Source organism: Alligator mississippiensis, chromosome 10 (genome assembly GCF_030867095.1).
Source record: "Alligator mississippiensis isolate rAllMis1 chromosome 10, rAllMis1, whole genome shotgun sequence".
NCBI classification, from domain to species: domain Eukaryota; kingdom Metazoa; phylum Chordata; order Crocodylia; family Alligatoridae; genus Alligator; species Alligator mississippiensis.
Window position 1 is genome coordinate 34,367,629 of NC_081833.1, and position 21,023 is coordinate 34,388,651.

General features: G+C 46.4%; 1 protein-coding gene across 3 annotated transcripts in view; it reads left to right on the forward strand.

The window, feature by feature from the left end:
* RANBP10 (RAN binding protein 10) overlaps positions 1 to 21,023 on the forward strand; it is a 207,261-nt gene that overhangs the window by 392 nt on the left and 185,846 nt on the right. For all 3 annotated transcript variants that reach the window (XM_019488979.2, XM_006278087.3, XM_059713633.1), the window contains exon 2: positions 920 to 1,031. In XM_019488979.2, the coding sequence (XP_019344524.1) occupies positions 920 to 1,031 (112 nt within the window). The remainder of the gene's footprint in view (positions 1 to 919; positions 1,032 to 21,023) is intronic.

Consider the following 21,023-nt stretch of genomic DNA (forward strand, 5'->3'; position numbering starts at 1 on the left):
GTCGGTCGAGCGGCAGCCTTCGCCCCGCCGCTAGAGGGGGCCGCGCCGGGGCCCGGCAGCCTCGGCCTCCCTGCCCGCAGGGGCTGGACGGCCCCCGGATGCGGGGCGCGGCGGAGGGAGCTCGGCGATGCTCCTCCGCCCCGGGGGAGGAGACAGTTTCGGGACGGGGGGGCCTCTCGGCTCAGGCCTTGCAGCCGGCTGCGCGAGGGCCGAGCACCCGGCCCGGGAGCTCCCCTGCCCTAGGGAGAGCTCGGACGGCTCCGAGCCCAGCTCCCCGCCCCCCTCCTGTGTGGAGCCTTATATAACACTTTGCAGTGTCATTAGCTTGGGCTCCCGCTGCTCCCCCATGCTGCCTGGCCCTGTCTTCGTTCCCCAAAGGGCTGATATCTCGTCTGCTGCTGCTCCTAAATACAAGCTTGCAGGGGCCGGGGGTTGTTTGCACTGAGGTGGGGCCCCTTCAGCACTTGAACTAGTGAAATTGTCAGGTTCCCAGCTCCAGGGCCCCACTGGGAGCTTTAGTTGTTCCTTCCTCATTATGCTGAGGGCTGCTTTCTCCAGTATCCACAGCGACCTTCTTCTTGTTAGCCAGTAAACTGCTGCCGCTTGTACCTTGAGCCATTTGCTCGTTGGCTGTTTGTGCGCTGAGGCCTCTGCGTTGGAGGGAGCCTTGTGCTTCTGTCTCAGAACCTTAAGAGTGGAGACAAAGGAAAAACTACAGAAGCACGTACTGTAGGCCATGTACATGGTGGCAGTGCAGGATCGTATATTTTAAGTGACTGAGGAATCCCTTTTATTTCCCTGCTTGCAGAATTACTTTTGCTGTTGCAAGTCCTTTCCTCTGTTCAGACAGTGTAATTTCAGAACACAAGGCCTTGAGACCTCATAGCCCTTAAATATTCACTTTTCCATTGTTACTTAGGTCATGGAAAAAATCACAAAGATGCTGCTTCAGTCAGGGCCACACATCCCATACCTGCAGCTTGTGGCATTTATTACTTTGAAGTGAAGATTGTCAGTAAAGGTAGAGATGGGTAAGTACACTGCTCCAATTTGATTTTACTGGTGGTTACATGCATCTTCTGTGCTCACTCTTGTTTGCTGAATGGGTTAGAAGTTTATTTGACAGCTGATGTTTGTAACAGACAGGTATGTGTTAGTGGGTTATATCTGCATAGTCAACAGGTGGCACACCAGTAATATGTATTGGAATGAGGTGCCCTTATGTAGCTGCTCCCTACATAGTTCTATGTGGGCAATAAGTACTACTCAGGAAGTACTAATCCTTTAAGACAATTTCAATTTCACCGGTGTTTACTTTGTTTCAGTGATGTCTGCTTGGTATTCAGACAGCTGGAAATGGGAGGAGAGGAGGGACCTGAGAGAAGAATATTAGATGTCCTTGTTAGGGAACATATAGGAAACCAGTCCAAGTAACTTCACACAGCATGGAAAAATTCTCTATTTCTAAGGTCTGAAAACAGACAGTCTATAAGCCTAAGAATTTCTTTTCATGATTTTTTTCATCAAAATGTGTGGAGGCTTTTTTTTTAAATGGTTATGGGGACAGGGCTAGGGTTAGGGTTAGTGAATTGAGGGATCAAGAGGAGCCATTAACTAACAGGGAGTAGCTACTGTGTAAGCTACAACTCAAGAGTTAGATCACTAGCTCTGTTCATCAGCCCAGTCAGTCTTCTGAAAGACCAAATTGAAAAGTTAGGACATCTTTGAATTGGTTGAGTGACTATACTGTTTTGATTTGGTTCCTGCTTTTCAGACTGGCTTGAGGCAGCCTTGATGTTTTGAAATGAAGTGTAAGAAGGTGCTTTTAGATTTGGAGGAGCTGTGAACATTATGTTTTGACTGTCATGCTTTCTGGATGGACAACAAGTAGCAGTAATTGAGCTCTGGAACATTAGCTTCTCTCATCTTGTCTGGAAACTGCTTATGAACAGCCAGGGAAAGGATTATTTAAAATAGAGAAAAAGAGGCCTTTGTAAATGTATGCAGGATCTAGGTGTTTTCTATCATTAGTTGAACAGGTGCTGGCTTATGACAGGCAGCAGTTGTGCAGGCTTGGGAAATCCTAGTGTTGGACACAAAATACAAAAAATTGAGTTCTTCCAATAGATGTAACTTTTGATATACTGTAGGATACTACCAGCTAACTGCATTTATTCTCTAATCCAGGGGTTTTCATCTAGGGGTACACGTATCCCTGGGGGTACTTTGGAAGGTCCCAGGGGGTATGTGGCAGTGCATTTGAGGAGCCACTGGCACTTCGGTTTTGTCGCTGCACAGGGGACCCTTCCCCCTAGCTTGTCAACTGGCTGCTGGGGGACTCCCTGCTTCTTGCCTGGCTGCTGGGGGTACCCCGACCAAAAAAGGTTGAAAGCCTCTGCTCTAATCCATTCTCGTGCAGAGCAGCTAGAAGCACAACAAAGGCAGCATATCCTGTCTGGTGCTAGAAGCAGAATATGAACCATGTCACTTTGCAGTATCCACAAATAGGCAGCTCACTGAGTGGTGTTGTTGACTGCTTAGTTTGGCTTCTATCCAGCCTTCTACTTGATTGTGATCCCTACATAAGGTAATGCTCTGGACGAAAGTCTAAGAGTGTATGAGAGTGAGGGGAGTTCTATATTTTTCCAGGGATGTTGGGAGGAGAGAGGAAGAAATAGCGTGTTTAGCAAGTTTAGCAGTAATATTGCTTCTGATCCTCATGACCTGGCTTGTGTAGATGTTAGCCATAAGGAAACAGATGCATATTTTCTTTATATGTATACCCTATAGCAGTAATTTATAGGATTGTGATGGAAATTAAGGAGCCATCTTTACCAACTCTGTCATCTCAAAGGCTAAGATCCACTAGACCCAGATACCCCACTGGGCTAACACGGTTAATGCACACCAATTTCTGTAGCCGATATTACTCAGAAATGATGTGGCTGGCATCATGTCTGGTTGCCTTTGACACCTGAGCCCAAGTTACCAGGTACCATTGACAGTTGGGGCAAATGGGAGAGGTGCTTTGTCTGAGCCCAGAGTAGGGCTTGAACTTGCTTCCACAGTTGAAGGAAAATGCATTGATTGCTCTTCCACAGTGCTTTGCTACCGACTTGCAGAAATGTAGAAATCAACTTTTGTCATTTCCAGGCTTACAATGCCATCCTACTAGAACAATGCAATGGCATGTCTGCAGTGATCTTGTTCCAAAGTCAAAATCAAGCCTATGCATTTTGGAGGTTTTTTTTTCCTGGTGCTGAAAGAGGGAGAAACTAGACAGCTGCTGGGAGTGCTGAGGCTGAGACATAAAATCATAAAAACATGTACGTTCTGTGTTATGGCTGCCATAGCACTCGCAAAGAAAGCTTCTCATCATGGGCATTGTAGTAACAGGCCCTGTGTTGGAGGTTCTGTAGCACTTACGCGTGCTGTGTTAACAGTTTTCTCTTATCTATTCAGAGTGTAACTTCTCTCAGTTTTGGGACTTTCTTTTGCTCAATTATATGCTGCAGGATCTGGCAACAGTTAGACTGCTACAACCCCTTTAACTTAGAACCTGCTTTTGTAGAATTTGTGTCGTCCTTGATGTTTTGTTTCTTATCCTACTGATTTAAGGCTCAGTCTGTTGGTTTATTTGTCAGGCAGGTGACTTACTCTGCTGCTGAGTTTGCCAGTGCTTGGGATATTGGGATGCTAATGACTTCTGTTTAAAAAGTGAAAGACCAGAGTTGGGTTGGGGAGAGAGAGGGAGTGCTCCAACATTAGAAGGGGTTAACTTGTATCTCCTGGGATTCTATCTGTAATGTCCTCTAAAGGGCATCAGGAAGGCTTTTTGAAATTGTTTCCAAGCTGTTTGCATCAGATCCAAAGTTTCTACTTTGTAGCTTAATAACTATTCTCCAACTATTTGGGTTGGTCTAATAAAAGATATCAAATTCACCCAAGGAACCTTGTCTGCCTATGTCCTTAGACCAACATGGCTACAACCTAAACCCCTACTTCGTAGCTTGTTGCTCTGAACCTAGAACTGTTTCTTGCTGTATTAACCAGCATTTAGCCTGAAAACTGGGAGAAGACTATTTAATATTGCTTACCCGCTCTGTATTGCTTGATGCTGTGTTGCTTACTTTAACATGTTTTGAAGTGGCTATGTGATCAGCCTTCAAAGGAAGGCTGGAATTGATTAGGTGCTGGTAGAACCAATTTTGCTAAATGTGTGGTGGGGATACCTGAACGTGATAGTGTTCAGCATGAAATAGATAATTTTTTTCTAAATCTGTTCTTTAAATTTCAAGGTATGACATGTGGCATTTTGACAAGGCTCATTGACCAGGCTCAACTGAAATGTTGGCATTTGCCAGTACGTAAGGCAGTTTAATTTTGTGGGTGAAGAAGTAGGGTAGAGGCCAAGCCACTATTCTGCAGTCCCCACTGACAGCTCTTTCTGGTTGTAGGAAAATAGCTGGAGGCTCACATTTCTAGCTGTTATTTCATAATGTGGTGTCAAATTTTGCTTTCCTAGAATATAGTTTTATTCTGTGATTTTGAAGTAGGATCAAAGACTGTGCTGTTTTAATGCTGCCATTGTGTAAAGGTTATCTTATGTCAATGGTATATTTCCACAGGGAAACAGAGCAAACCTTCTCTTCCTAAATGCCCTTTTCATCAGGACAGTTCTTTTTTCTTGATCCTAGACCCTGAACTGGAGATTCTGGAGTCTGTAAGAGCTACAAATTTGTTATGTACCTTGGTGAACAGCTACAACAGCAATATTGCCTTTACTAACAGAGCAGCATCTCACCACATTGTTTTCTTAGCTCCCCTGCTGTTTAATGCCACTGCTATCTGAAGGTGGTTTTGTGGACCACGCATGCACGGACCTGAAGTCACTTAGCCCACTTGTTGTTCAGCTTCCCTAGGCTGCTTTGTCTGAGCATGGGTAAACGTGGGCTTGTCTCCCAGGTCAAAGTTTCAAAACAAAGTGCAAGATCCAAAGAGCACTGTCTTGCAGGAACTACTTTTCCATGCAAGAGACTTTAGGATTCAGCTATGCTTCTTGGTTTATTCCGTGTGCCTTCCAGGCTTTGGCTCATAACCTCTCTTCTACTGGCTGAAGAAAAATGAATGGGATTCACTTTGGTGCTACTGTTCTTTGATTATTTGGCCAATGTTGGTTCCTCGCTTTGGCCTGGGGAGGGGTATACTGCAACTGCTACTGGCTTGATGTTAAAATATTAAGACTTGAAAAGGAACCAAAGTGCTTTACATGGTACTTCAGATGTACCATAGGACTGCACATTCTCTGTCATGAGTGTAAAGTTTCTCTCCAAGAATTGTGCACCATCTTGTCTCTTAGGTCAGCAGGTTGGTTCACCTACCAAGAGGTCCATTTGTGATTGGGTGCATGGTAGAGTGTCACCAAGTGCATCAGTCCTCTGTATCTCAGAAGAAGTATAAGGGGGGGGGGGTAGAATGGGCTGATTTGCTTTCACAGCTCCTTCTTTCAGAAGCTACCATGCTTCTCACTTCTGAGAAGCAGGAGATAATCTGAATTCATTAGCTTTGCACCATGGATATTTTGTTGCATTTGATTCCAGCCCCCCACCAAGATTTACTGGGTCTGAACTTATTGTGACATTGCAGCATACTCCGAGCAGTTAGAATTACTTGAATCCGGATGCATACCAGGACTGATGCAGTTGAGGAGAGTGGGCAGAAGTATTGGACTATTTTTTGTTCGTGACTAGTCCATAGATTGCTTATGATTTTATCAGCCGGTTGTTTGTAATTGTTCAGTCTGTAGTTTTTATAAACATGTTTGGCTTTTAAGAACCGTTTGAAGTCAGTGCTCTTGCTTATATTTCCTGGTTTGTGTAGTGTGATTTGTCACTGAGTCTTACAGCCTGTTTCCTACTAGATCATCTACCTTCTGAGTACAGAAACTGTGCCTGAAGGGATCTTCAGAGCATGGAACTTATCAGGGAGCGTGTTGGGGAGTTCTTTGCTGGCTTAGTTTTAGGATGCTTAAGATCCTTCCCAGTGTTTTCTTGTACAAGAATGATTATCATATTTGGTTAAGTACATTATACCCCAGATTTAAAAATAACTATGTTTCTTTCTGGCTAAAGAGGAAATATGAAGGCCAGATTTATTGGCTGTCTAGCATTAAGTAATCTTTGCCCCCTTCTCCCTGATTTACTTTGCAGCTTGCCAACTTTCCATTGCATTTTGGCACATAGTGGGTCTGATGTTTCTCTCCCTCTCAGTCATCCTTTGACAATGTAACAATGGGTTCCAGATGCCAGAGGCCCAAACACATAGCATTCAGACTCCCTAGAACGAGTTTTATGTCTTGGTGGTTCTGGAGCATCTTTATTGCCTGGTCATACTGCAAACACACTTCGTATTTCTGGATGTGCTTGAGACCAGGGACTTTTATTTGGTCTCTGCACATTCCTCACAGCTGCTTGTGCTGAATGATTCCTTACTTGTATCTCATTAGTTTGTAAGTTACTGGCTTTCTCCTCTTAGCTTTATTTTCTTGCCTCTGATGCTGTCTGGCTTCCCAGAAAAAGCCAGTATGTATAGAGATGGCAGGGTAAGCAGCACCAGAAGGGGTGCTCTTTTGCATGCTAATAACTCTCTTTGCTTGAATAACAGTTTGCCTTAGCCTTTTTAAGAATTAATTGGATCATTGGCATTTGAGTAGGCTCCCCAATTCTACTGGAGCTTGAGGTTGATTAGTTGGGGTAGGAGGAACCCAAATGCAAGCACTCTGAGGGCAGTTATACCCATGTTTATTGTAAGTAAAATGAACAACATTGCAATTACAGATCAAGAAGAAAAGGAATATGGGGGCAATGTCAGTAATTTATCTAGTGTTACCCATAGTTGTACCAAAGAGATCTGGAGTTGGCTGGACACACAGCAGTTGAAGACCTTTGCATTTGACTTCTCCCTCTATCTCTACTTTTGGAAACTCTTTTATTATGCTTTCTTTCTGCAGTTTTTGTACGTACAGGTTTCCCTTGCCACCCACAGGTTTAAGTATCCATGGTTTTGCTCCTTCAGCCCTGCCAAAGGGCTATGGACCTGGGTCCACAGCCCCCTGTCCCAGCTCCTACTCTGCTGCTTGCCACCATTTGTACTCCTGTGGGGCGGGGGGACCAGATCTGTATGTAGGGCAGGCGCAGGTTGTGGGCATGGGCTCCCGCCCTGCTTTGCTCCTCCCGGGCTTCCACCACCTGGCGGGCGCAGCTGGGGACAGCAGGGCCATGTGGGGATCTCACTGTTGCTCCCCTTGGAAGCTCCAGGGGAGTGAAGCAGGGTGGGAGCCCACAACCTGTGCCTACCTTGTGTACAGATCTGGAGGGTGTGGGTCCCCCTCTTTCACCCAGGGAGTGCGTGTAGTGTCAGGGAACTGGTCCTCCCTTGGATGAGCCACCTGCAGCTCCATCCTGCTCCTCGCTGGGGCCCTGCAGCCGCTCATTGCAGCCCCAAGCACTGTCTGGCTGGCCAGCCGCCTCAGCCCTGACCAGCTCCCTCCCTACATGGGCCTCAGTCCTCCTCTCTCCCCCTCTTACCTGCTGGAGCTGCTCTGCAGGCTGCCAGGGGTCATGTGCATGTACTGTACGTGCACGTGGCACCTCCCATCTCGCCGCCTTCCCTCCACTCCCTTCGAGCTCCCTGCAGGCTGGAACTCGTATTCAAGTCCCTAACCCCATTTTTCCCATAAGCGTTATGTTTTACCAACCACCGTTTTGCCAACCACGGGAACTTTCTGGAACTTAATCTCCATGGTTGGTGAGGGAAACCTGTATTCACGAGCACCCAAGCCGTTAGAGATTAATACCTACCATTCTTTTACTGGTTAGTACTAAACTTTAATTTATACATGTATCATTAAATTTGTCACATGTTACTGGGACAGGTATACTTTATACCACTTGTGAGTGTCTGGGAGTTGTTGCATTCTAATAATACGAAATTATAAATTCTGATCCTAGCCATTTGTGAGGCCTGAAGTTAAGGTTTGAGGTGGATCAGCTTCCACTGGAGGCCTGAGACACCAGTTCTTCTCTTTATACTTTTTCAATTGTAAGACCTTTTTGACCTCAGCCTTGTGCCTGACTTCCTCCTTGCTATGCTTTGCTTTGGTTTAGTTGTGATTCCTGGAGTACACATGGAGTGTGGGATATTTTCCAGGTTTCATGCTGGATTAGTTTCTCCCCTCCCATTGAGGATTGCCTGTGCCTGAACACACCACTCCATCATTCTTTTGTCGGAAGAGTACCTACCTCTTCCTGGATTAGGCCTGTGACACAGCAAATTGCTAACTATAGACCAGGAAAACAGTCTCTCTGTCTCTTCAGAGAATCAGGTAAGCTATCCAAGTAAGCAGTGATGGTAGCAGAGTGTATTTCTCTAATTCCACGGTCACTTTTGCATTGCTTCCATGTTTGGATGGGGAGAGCAGTGATCCTGTCATAGGTGCAACCCAGACATGGGAGGTTAGGGGAAGCAAACCAGGAGTCCAGAGCCAAAGGGTCAAGGCAGAGGGAGCAGGTAGGAAAAAGACAGGGAATGCAAGCTAGGAAAAATTTCAGGCAGGAACAAGGCAGAGAAAACGGAGCCAAAGATCATGGAACAGGAATCCGGAGCACTGGGGTGAGGCAGAGGGAAACCTGTCTTGTTGGAAACCCTCAGAGTACTGCGAGCGCTATTGCTTATATGCAGCTGCTACACCAAAGCACCCTAATGCCAGCAGCAGTCCCATCTAGACTGTCAGAGCAGTTGGAGCTTGTCTGGGCAGCAAGCAGACTCTTGACACTACCCCGCTCTTTCAAAGTGCTTCCCAATGCCCAAGGACTAGGGTTCTTGGGTTGTGCTTGGTGTAGGGTCCTGAGGAGATTGGGGACATATACATCTTCCCCTGCTCCCCCAGGACTGGTCAGCCAGGCTATGTCCTTCCTACACTCTAAGTATTGTGTTTTCACTCTGTGGCACATGAACATCTCTTTTTCTTCTGAAAGCCACAGTGGGCAGGGTGCAGAAAATTTCTGTAGCTCACCAGGGAGGACAGGGATAGACCTGAGGGCCTCTGGAGAAGGAGCTGGTGCTAGAGTTGACACTGGATTTTGAAGCTTCAAGAGTGGAGCAGGCATTGGAGCCTGGGCTGGGCATGGATTCAGAGGCACTGAGAACAGAGCTAGTCCTGGAGTTGAGGCAGGCTTTGGATATTTCAAGAACAGAGTTAGAACTGGAGTCAGTACTAGAGCTGAGGAGGGTTTGGGAGGTTCCAAGAATGGGGCTGGGGTTGGAGTGGACTTCATATGTTCCAGGAGTGGAGTGGGAACAGAAGCCAGATGCAGAGCTGGATTTATATGCAAGAGTCAAGGACTTCTTGATTTCATAATTTCTGGACTATCATGGCTACAACATAACTCTTACACTACCAATATTGTCAGTTTCACTAGCAAGCTTTTGGAGTCTTCAGTGAACAATGTGTTCCTTTTTATTTTAAAGTCTTCTTCAGAACATTGGCTTGTCTTTGCATCCTTAATATAAAGGTGTGTTTTTGTTTGACAGTCTTCGGGCTTCATATACGCTAACAAAATTACTTGTTTCTGACACTGTTGATCAGGAAACACATGGGACTCTCTTGAGCTGATGAAACTGGTTGAACTGCCTATAGTACATGGGGCAAAACTTAGTATGTCACTAGGACCAGGCTTTGCTAGTCTGCAAGACAAATTGGATTTTAAAAAAATGTGCTCATTTGGCCTGCCACCAAAATGAATAAGCAGTGAATGAATGTGGTTTGCAGTAATCAAAGTGCTGGGGCTATTTCTGAACCTTTAATGTCCCTGACATGGTTCACGTGAACTTTGTTGAATACCAGACTTTTAAGAAAACAGTTTAGCTGCCAAGAGTGGAAGCCCAAAGCAAGAACCTAGTTAATTTGATAGTTGTAGCTCCATATATAGCTTCAGCATGATGGAACTCAGTTACTGTGTCCCTGCTGTTTTGCTCTTTCGGGTGTGATGGTACCAGTGGTTTTAACCAGTGAACAGAGAAGAGACTGGAGTGCTGTAGTCATCTTAGGCAGGTAGTAGCTGAGTCACTTACATCAGTATGGGTTTGAACTGTGTCCTGATCTAGCTAGATGGTACCCAGGCAACCCCGTATCTCATCTTGATTATAATCTTTCTGACTTTAGATGCATGATTCCCAAATTAATATACACCATCCAACCCTTTCCTAGCAGATGGGCTCTCCTACTTCCTCTGCCAGAGAAGTGCCAGGTTTGACTCCTAGACTACTGGTGGTCAATTTTTTTTTTTTTGGCAGGTGTGCCACAAGTTAAGCCCCACCCCATCCTTGAGTGCTGCTCTGATATTTTATATTTATTTTTTTTTCCCCTCCCCTCCCCTCCCCAGAGGCCTACCTGTTAATAAGAGTTTGCCTTTTGGACACCAGAATGGAGGCAGCCAGGTTTGGTATAGCTGCATAGAGCAGTATGAGGCCAGGACACTGCTATGAGAGGTGTCACTGCCTGGAGCTAGGTTAACCCTTCCCTATTCTGCAACCACCACAGTTTTATGTGGTGAGCAGGGATCCGAAATCCTAAATATGCCAGCGACTGCAGGTCCAAGGATAAGGTTTACCTGGTTCTTGATGGTGCCACGTGACACCAGCTCTAGTAGCAGGCCTGCCTCTAATGTGGCATTTTCCTTTATTGCATGCACAGGGCTTACATGCCACACAAAGCAGCTGCCTGTGCTACTTGTGGCATGCATGCCATGAGTTGGCCACCCTGTTCTAGACCAAAAGATAGGTCAGTCCTTTTGCTTTCTACATGAACTGTCTGTGGTGCAAATGATTCTGGAATTTGTAGGAGGTTGGGGGCCTGAAGGGAAGAAAAGATGTCCATTTCCTGAAAACAGTTTTGTGGTGCTGGCAGTATTCAATCAGTCTGTTGGGAACTGAGCAGATATGTTGTGCTTAATTCTGAATGTAATCCTTCACTGTACATTTACTTTGGGTTTTTTTTTACTAAATGTTGGGGTGTTAGCAATAGGGTTCCTCCAACCCTTGGTCTCTCTCTCACCCATCTTTGTTCTTATGAATTCTCACCCTTCCCTGCCTTTCTGCATTTTTCCCTATCTTGGGACTTAACTGTCAAAGACAGTGACAAAGTAATCCATGAAAGCTAAACTTGGATTCTTCTTGAAGGCAAGCAATGCTAATCCTGGTTATACAGCAGCACAACACCAGGAAATAAAAGCTACGCTGCCTTGAGACTTTCTGTACTCACTTACGGACCAGAGCAAGAAAATGGCACTGAGGGGCCACTAACAAGTTGAATGTCCTGTATTTCCTGTACCATTGGTGCTGAAACATTGTCTACATTTGGAAGGTTGGCATTCTGTGTTTTGCTGGTATAAAGCATGCCTGTAGCACTGGCAGGGTGTTAAGTTTCAGAACTTATGCCATTCTGATTACCATGTCATTCCTCACTTGAAGTCTGACCTGATTTCAGTGACTAACTCAAACAAGATGAATTAAAAACCAAAGCTCTGCACCCTGTGAAAGTAGTGTGGGTCCCAGCATTCTGACAAAGCATACCACTAAGCTTCAGATCTAGCAATTCGTGAGAGCAGTTTCAGCTGAAGGGGGGAGAGCTGTAAAAACAGACTGCTTAGAAAGGCAGGATTTTGAAGTTTGGTAACTTACTGTTTGTGGAGGAGTACTGATGCTTTTGAGGCCCATAAGCTTCCCAAGCACTAGACCAGGGCTGTCCACCTGGTGGTCCAGAGGCCACATGCTGCCCCTAAGGGTTAATTGGCAACTCCCAGGCTTCCACCCAGCCATTGTCCTCCCTGCTGCTCCAGCTGCACAGCAGCACCCAGGGTCTCCAGGCTTGTCTTCCTGTCCCACCTAGAGGGCACTGTGGTGTAGCACAGCGTAGCCCACAGCCTGGGCCCCTGTGTGGTGCAGTGTTGTAAGGAAGCATGCAGTGGGAGAGCTGTGGGTGAGGCTAGGGCACCTGTATGGCATGTGGCTAGGGGAACCTGTGGCTTGCACTATCCAACCCATGCAGTGTTACGGCCCCCACTGCTGTAGCCCAGGTGTATGTGGCCCCTGGCTGCTTAGAAACTGGATAGCTCTGCACTAGACTACTTCAAATAATCAGTTCTTGTGTTGAAATTGGTGCGATGTGTGTTAACAGGCTGTTGTGTCAATGTAATACTGGCAATAGAAACAAAACCCTTAGGCCCAGAGCAAGAAACAGTCGACAAGAAATAAGTGCACATGTTTTTCCACCTATATTTCTTTGTCTTTAAAATGAGTGTGAACCTTGCCCACCTTATAAAGACTAAGGCTATTTTAGCATTTGGAAAATAAGAGAAAGGTATTGCTTATTTCATCTGTTAGGCCAGTGATGCCTTTGAACAGATTAAGTCCTTGTCTGTAGTTATGTGCATCTCTCAACAGACGTTGAAGTGGCAGATTACAGCCATCAGAGCATGGGCATGGGCATGAACTTGTCCATATGCTTCTGCTGGCTCCTTGGGGCTCCTCTCTGCAGCTGTCTTGCCATCATACAAAGTGTGCCCTGGGAAGGCTAACTGAAGGGATGGAATGACTGGCAAAAAGCAAGGGAGTATCTACATGCATCTCCTTGCTCCTGGTTTGTGGGAGAAGCCTCACTCTGCTCAGCAGAGATGTTGTAACTTGGTTTAGAAGAACTTTGAGTATTGCTGGCAGTACTAGTCCTAAGAAATTAACAAAAGGGAACTGTGTGGTGACTCTGTCTGGCGAGAGAGACTGGAAAATAGCTAATTAAACAACAGTGTACAGTCAGCACATATCCTTGTTTTAAAGCTTTTTAGAGACAGAACTTCATGTGCTGAAGAATAAAGAAAAACTTTTTTTTAAATAACTAACTCCAGGCACTACAATTTTTAAGAGCCAGATTGTTCATGGCTATGAATTAAGCCCCACTGTATTATTATTTTGCTGATGATAGGCACTAGTCGCATACAAGGGCCTTCACTTCAAGGACCTGAGAATCTGAAGATAGCCACGGCCATGCCTTTTTGCTAATAAGTTGTCGAAAGAAGTTTCTCTGACTCCCTCCCACTGTGGCAGCATGTGCCCCTGAACATGAGAATGTTAATAAGAGGTTGAAATCAGTGGACTTTCAGGCTGTATGTTTAGCATCACAGGGCAGGTTGGTTGGTTGTTTTTTTAGCTTCCATGCTGTGCTCATGTGACACTGTGGGTAGCTTACCTGAGTGAATGTTTTGGCTGGTCTCTGCAAGCTGTTTTCCTGTTAAAGGCAGAGGAGCTATTAATACAATAATATGCTGCAAGTGGGGAAGTTGCACAGTAATTTAATATCCATATATATAGCCTGGACTATGTTTGTGATTGAATGGTTGAACCTTATAATATCCCCTGCCAAGTCCATTTTAAAAGCATCTGATCTATTCTCCCATTAATTTTTTTTCCAAAGGGTCAGTGCCAACTACCAGATGAGGACCTTTCTATGTTCTAATATTTTGCTGTGAAAGCAGGTTTTTTGTACTGGCATCTCTGCTTCTGTTGGGCCCCATGGGAAGTTGTGCTAGCTTTTATACTTGTCTTTTAGCTGCTGGGGTTGCCTGTCACATGGATAGGAGGCTCTCAACTCCAGGTGACTGTCTTGCTTTGACTTCTCTTGAGGCCTTACTTGTTGGTCACTAGTGGTTTAAAACATACATTTTTTAGGTGTATATATAGATGTTTAAATAGGCCATTGGGAATATCCTGTTCTGGTTCTGCCATGGGCTCCAACCTTGGGCAGAACGAAGGCTTCAGAGAGGGCAGTTGAGGCAGTGGAATTGTATAATGTGCAAAGCGAGTATAATTTTATTTTTTAGGAGCTTGTCAGGCTGACGGGCATGAGAGAAGAGAGAAGTGAATTACCGTCTATGAAGCTTCCAAGCTTCTTCCATGAGGTATATTTCCATTTTGTTAATAGGAACCAGATAGGCTGTATGACCTACTTTAGAGCTCTTCGAATGTAAGTAGTTTCTTTTCTGCTAAAACCTGCTGTGTCAGTCAGGTGTTCAGGTCACGGAGGTGATACTGAAATGCCATGGTGATAGGCTCTGTATGTTAACTTTCATTCATTATGATGGTTTGAGGCAGGGCTGTCAAATGTATGGCCTGCGGATGAAGCCAATCCATGCGGTTTGTTGCAGCAGTTGCTGGAACTGCTGTGTTGGTGCAGGCCAACACCCAGGGAGCTAATACTGCTGCTGCTTGTCCTTAAGCACCCTCACCTGCTGCCGAATTTCTGGTTTTGATGACTGATTGGTGATTTTAAATCAGAAGCAGTTGGCAGCGAGAAGAGGAGGAAGAGGAGTGAGCACCAGTGGTAGTAATCCTTTGGTTGCTGGCTGAGCTGACATAGTGGGTCTGAAGGCAAGAGTGAGAAGCCCCATGGACTGGCTTCCAAGGTAGGTGGTTTGGCCTACAAGAAGCCCTGTGGGTGGCATGGCTCTCCTCCTCCTCCAGCTGCTGGCAGGGAATATGGCATACTAACTCACTTGAGTTTAGCACCTCTGGTTTAAGCCACAGCTGAAACTGTTCTTGGTTTCTTTCTGTTCCCTTCATGGATATTTGTCTGCCTACAGCTGCTGTTGTTGCTGGGGTAACCTTGGCTGCTCTTGCTGGTGCTGTATGTCCTTACTATGAGAGCATGTGTTGGTAAAAGACATGGCAAACCATGGTCAATAACTCAGGTGTTTATACCTGCAGAAATTGTTGGGCTACTGAAGTATATTTGTGCTGTATATTTGTGCTGCATAGTATTGACAGCTACATATCAGCTGAGTGCTTGTTCTTCAGGAAGGTGGTTCTATTCTGTGATAGGCTGAGATTTTGTTGTGGTGTGTGTGTGTGGATACAGGCATTCCTGTGGTCATTAAGGGCAATACCTGTCTGCAAGACCATAGTTGTAGGTCAGGCCTGTGAATCTTTGGCCTGCAATATTGTCTGTCTTGGATTGAGAGAGCAGCAAAATGTCAATGGATCCTAGAAGTGCTAGTTGAGCTCAGTGCTCACTGCCTTCTTGTATATGCATAGATTTTTAGCTAGTGTGATCTAGTTTCAGGCATTCCATAGACCAGCTAAATTACAACTTCCCTTCTTAAAGCCCTTAGCAAACCATATGCAGCCAGAAACTTGTCCCACTGGTTATATGACTGTGAACAAAAAGCAAGGATTGGAAGCTCTTTGAGTGGTTAGAATTAAGGAATGTTTTATATAAGGTGGCACAAAGCATGCTGGGGATGCTGTTCTTGTTGAGAAGTGGAGTGGAGTGAGAGGGCTTTAGGTGCTACAGGAATACAAAACAATTCTGAAGCCTCCACTACTGTGTTACCTGTGTAGGTTATAGGTATTATAAAGGACTACGTGGTTTCCAGCACGTATTTTGACTGAAATAGTTGTTTATAACTTCTTTGGCTGTCTTGTGTGCTGGAGCTTTGGAGTATGGCCTCTTGGCAAGGTGAATGGAGAAGCTTGATTTGACATTTGTGGGACTCTCCTGGAGTGGGCATAAAAGACCTAGAAGACTCAGCTATATACAGTATTTCTCCTCTCAGTCTTAAGGTGTTTGTCTTATATGGCAAAGGTTGTAGTTCTGAATAGCACAGTTCCTTTTGAAGACTCACCCCACTCCTTCCCACTTCTGCCTGCTGTCAGACTACGCAATAAAGACATCTTTGTTGACTGTGAAGGGGAGCTGCAATGTGATTCTTTGGCCCATCCTCATCTGCTGTACTGACACTCCTGCCAGCCACATTCTCCCTTTCATATAGGACCATGAGAGGCCCAAGTAAGGGGAACCTAACTCATGGGGAGCATATTTTCTCACATATAATCCAAACCTTTTTTTCCAAATATAAGCTGCTTAAAATCTGACTGCATGTGGTATGCAAGCAAATATGGGAATGGTGTTTAGTTGCCAGCCAAGGCAGAGAGCTGTGAGCAGGGCACTAACCTCAGTGCGCCCTGGAGTGACCACACCTCAGGGCTGCTGCCGGGAGTCTGTCCTCAGCTTGAGTTCACAGCATGGCGCTCACAGCAGCCTGGGTCAGAGCAGGCAGCCTGTCTCTTGTCTGGATTACCCCTTGCTCACAGAAGCCTGGGTCAGAGCAGGGAGCCACTGCTGAAGCAGATAAGACTACCCCCAACCCCCTCCAGTGGTCACGTGATGCCATATTTCCCCCCTCCTTCCTCTTTACCCTCTGCCCAGGGTACCAGACAGTTGCTTCACCTCTGATTTCTCTCCCATGCCTACTCTTTCTCTAAAGAGTTACTCCTGCTGCAGCGCCTGACACTAGCAACTAGGGGGTTAATGGAGCTAGTCACTACCAGCCGGGGGAGTTTAATGGAACAGTGACAGGTTCCCCCACACCCTTGCAGCTGCTGGTGTTTCACTGCTGGCTACAGTAGGATGGCTTCTGTGGTAGAGACATGCCACAATATTGTCATGGGGGATGTGAAGTATATGGGAAGCCCATGGTTTTTGAGGCTTTTTTCATTTTATAACCTATTCCATGTAAGGTATTTTGTGTTTTAATGATTTGTTATATTAAATTACTTACTGGTATTCTAATGGAAAAATCTTTTTTTCCTTTCATTGCACCTTCCCAAAACAAGATGCATGTTATATTTAGGAGTGTGTTATATGCAAACATACATGTTATTCTACAGCAGGGAAGGACCAATATGTGCATTTGTCCTCTGTCTTTTGGAACTCTCAAATGTGGCACACTTGCATATACCTGAAGTAGTATTTTTAGTGAAATTACTTAAAAGAAGCAGTACAGAATCCCTTTTCTGTGTTGCCTACAGGCATTTGGTTTTCATTGTTTCATAGTTTTGTACTGTATACGCAACTGCATTGGGGAGTACTGAATGTTTTGAACTTTTGGCATCTAGGAAATAAAGAACACTTCTGTTTTTTTCACATTCAGGAGGCAGTTGAGGCTTTAGGTAATGGAGAGTTGATACTGCATCCTTGTAATCACACTGGGGTGGACAGAGGAAGCTCTGAATTTTGGGGGTATTCATGTCATGAAATTACTTTCCCCCACCTAATGTCTCGATAGCCATTAACAAAATAAGGGAATTAGCTGGCTTTTGTTGAAAGACTCTGCAGTGAAACAGGTAATAATAGCATTGACATTTTGATTATGGCCCTCAGGCTATGTAGATAATATTCACTGAGATGAGGCTACCATAGCTTCATTGTAAGAAACTCAGTCTTGTCAAGTACTTGGAGTAACTAGGGTGGAAAGTGTTGGTATTACAGGGAGGGAACAGGGTTTCCATGGAGACATTGTCCCATGTGTTTCATAGTTTCATAGTAGTTAGGGGTCAGAAGGGACCTGAATAGATCATCTAGTCTAACCCTCCGCCGCTGGTTGGAGCACACACTGGGATCACATGACCCCAGACAGATGTTCATCCAACCTCTTTTTGCATTTACCCAAGGTAGGAGTGAGGACCACTTCCCTAGGAAGTTGGTTCCAGATCCTAGCTACCCTGACAGTGAAATAGTGCCTCCTAATCTCTAACCTGAACCTACTCTCCAGCAGCTTCTGGCCACTGTTCCTCATCACCCCAGGTGCTGCTGGGGGAATAGGACTCTTCCTATTTGCTGCTGATCTCCCCTAACGAGTTTGTAGGCAGCCACCAGGTCCCCCCTCAGCCTCCGCTTGCTGATGCTGAACAGGTTCAGGTCCCTCAGCCTCTCCTCATAGGGCCTGCCCTGTTGCCCTCCAGCCAAGCAGGTGGCCCTCCCCTGAACCCTCTCAAGGCAGGCCACATCCTTCTTAAAGTGCGGTGCCCAGAACTGGATGCAGTACTCTAGTTGAGGCCGGACCAATGTCGCTTAGAGGGGGAGTATCACTTCTCTGGGCCGACTTGAGATGCATCTTTGGGTGCACGACAAGGTGCGGTTGGCTTTGCTGGCTGCGGTCTGGCATTGGTGGCTCATGTTCATCTTGGAGTCAATAATGACTCCAAGATCCCTTTCCGCCTCTGTGCTCACAAGGGGGGAGCTCCCCAGCTTGTATGTATGCTGTGGATTCCTTCTCCCAAGGTGCGGCACCCTCCATTTATCTACATTGAAGCCCATTCTGTTACCATCCGCCCACTTCTGTAGTCTGTCTAAGTCTAATTGCTACCTCTCTCCCTTCGAGCGTGCCTACCTCTCCCCACATCTTGGTGTTATTGGCAAACTTGGACAACGTGTTTTCCACCCCTTTGTCCAAGTCGCTGATGAAGATGTTGAACAGTGTAGTCCCAGGACCAAGTCCTGGGGGACCCCACTCTTCACATTCCGCCAGGTCGAGTACGATCTGTCCACCACCACCCTCTGGGTGTGCCCCATCAGCCAATTTTTGACCCATCCAACTGTGTAGGCATCAATGCCACAACCGCTCAGCTTATTAATGAGCATGGGGTGAGAGACAGTGTCAAAGGCCTTCTTAAAGTCCAGAAAGACTATGTCCATGGTGACACCATCATCCAGGGATTTAGTTACCTGGTCATAAAAAGCCATCAGGTTGGTCTGGCAGGACCTGCCTTTGATGAACCCATGTTGATTTCCCGTGGGCATGATCTCCCCTGCTGGCCCCTCACAGGTGTGCTCCTTGATAATTTTTTTGAGGATTTTCCCCAAGATCGATGTCAGGCTTATGGTCCTATAGTTTCCTGGGTCCTCCTTTCTCCCTTTCTCATAGATGGGGACCACATTAGCTAATTTCCAATCTCCAGGCACCTGACCCGTGGACCACGATCGCTTGTACAGCTGGGCCAAGGGCACAGCAGTGACCCCTGCCAGCTCCCCCAACACCTGTGAGTGGAGGGCATCAGGGCCCGCAGATTTAAAAACATCGAGCCCTTCCAGAAGATCCCTAACTACTTCTGCGCAGACCCGAGGCTTGGCAGTGCTATCCTCAAGATTGCCCCTACCTGTGGTGGGAGAGCTGTTGATACTGCTGGTGCTGGGAGAGGCAAGTATTTGGGCCAGAGGGCCACTTGAGTTCAGTGAGCTGTTGTGGGCCAGGTGGGAGGTGCTGACCTGGCCCGGCATGGAGGGCAATTGATCCTATCCGGCCCTGGGCCAACTGCCCTGCACCCACTGCTGGGTCACTGGGTGGATGGGAAGGATCTCAATGGAAACTGGCCTGGGACACTGCAGGCAGGGTGCACGCGGCTAGTTGGATTGGACGGGGCTGTACGTGGGCAGGGAGTGGTATCCAGGAGTGGGACAGGCAGGCAGGTCTGGCCTTGTGGGGCAGTGACAGTGTGGAGCCAGGACCTGGGGCAAAGTCACGATCTGCTGCCCTCATGTCCCTGCAACAGGCACGTTTCACAGGCACGGATGTGTGGGGAGTGAATCTCAGCACTGCCTTTGGCTGTGGTCCCGCACTATCACTGTCCTGTGATCCTGATCCTGGGGGGCCCTGCCTGCCCATCCTGCTCCCAGACACTGTTCCCCAGTCACCTGCAGCCCCATCCCATCTGCCTGGCCAAGTGCAACCTGGCTGTGGGGGTCCCAGGCCAGTCTCCATGGAAACCCCGCCCACCTGCTCCGTCCAGTGCCCCAGGCAGTGGGCGTGGACTGACAGCGGCAGCTGAACAGAGTGAGTCACTGCAAGGAAGCTGAGTCCAGCTGCCACATCACCCCTTCCCCACTGGGCATGCCATGGCCCTGATTACCTCCTGCATCGGGGCTGGGCAGGACCGAGTGACCCACAATGGGCCAGATAAAATCCCTTGGTGGGCTGGATCTGGCCAACGGGGACCGCATTTTGCCTGCTCTTGGGCTAGTGGGAAGTTTCTAATGTTAATGTACTAGAAACTCTACCCTAAACATTTTTAAAATAGGGGAAATGTTTTTTAAGAAATGACTTGAAATGTATCTGTCTTAAACTTTCACAGTACCTTGAATTTGGTAATTTTGTAAGTGTGGAATCTGGGAAAATTGAAATAGTCTCAAATTAAGGTCTTATTTAAAAATGCAGTTAAAGTATGGAGCTGAGACCAATGCCTATAACTTTATTTATGTGATTATAAAAGCTTTGAGGCTTGTGTAACACTTGACGTTAATGTAGTTTAGTGCAGAGATGTTCTTACTCAGCCTGTGCCCTTTCATGTTGCAGTGAAAACAGTTTGGGCCTAGAGAAGGGAGTGAGTACTAGGAAGGAAACCAAAGGATTACTGCTTTTGATCTACCACCGATATAACTGAGAGTGGGGGAAGAGTTGTTATTAATTAGTTCCAATTGAGCTACTTTTGTGTTGCAGAAAGCCTCACATTTAACTTCTGTAAAAGTTAGAGTTCAGTTAACGTTGCGGAAGTTCAGTGCAAGATGTCATTTCTCACATGTATAAAATCTCAGTTAAGTTGTGGATGGTTTTGGATTATGTCATCTGCCTGTTAAAACAAGAAGTCATCTTTAGTTCTCACAGGGTGCATCTACACATGTGTTTTACTGCAGAGTAGACTTATTCATAGATTCATAGATGTTAGGGTCGGAAGGGACCTCAATAGATCATCGAGTCCGACCCCCTGCATAAGCAGGAAAGAGTGCTGGGTCTAGATGACCCCATCTAGATGCTTATCTAACCTCCTCTTGAAGACCCCCAGGGTAGGGGAGAGCACCACCTCCCTTGGGAGCCCATTCCAGACCTTGGCCACTCGAACTGTGAAGTTCTTTCTAATGTCCAATCTAAATCTGCTCTCTGCTAGCTTTTGGCCATTATTTCTTGTAACCCTTGGGGGCGCCTTGGTGAATAAATACTCACCAATTCCCTTCTGTGCCCCAGTGATGAACTTATAGGCAGCCACAAGTTCGCCTCTCAACCTTCTCTTGCGGAGGCTGAAAAGGTCCAGTTTCTCTAGTTTCTCCTCGTTAGGGCTTGGTCTGCAGGCCCTTAACCATACGA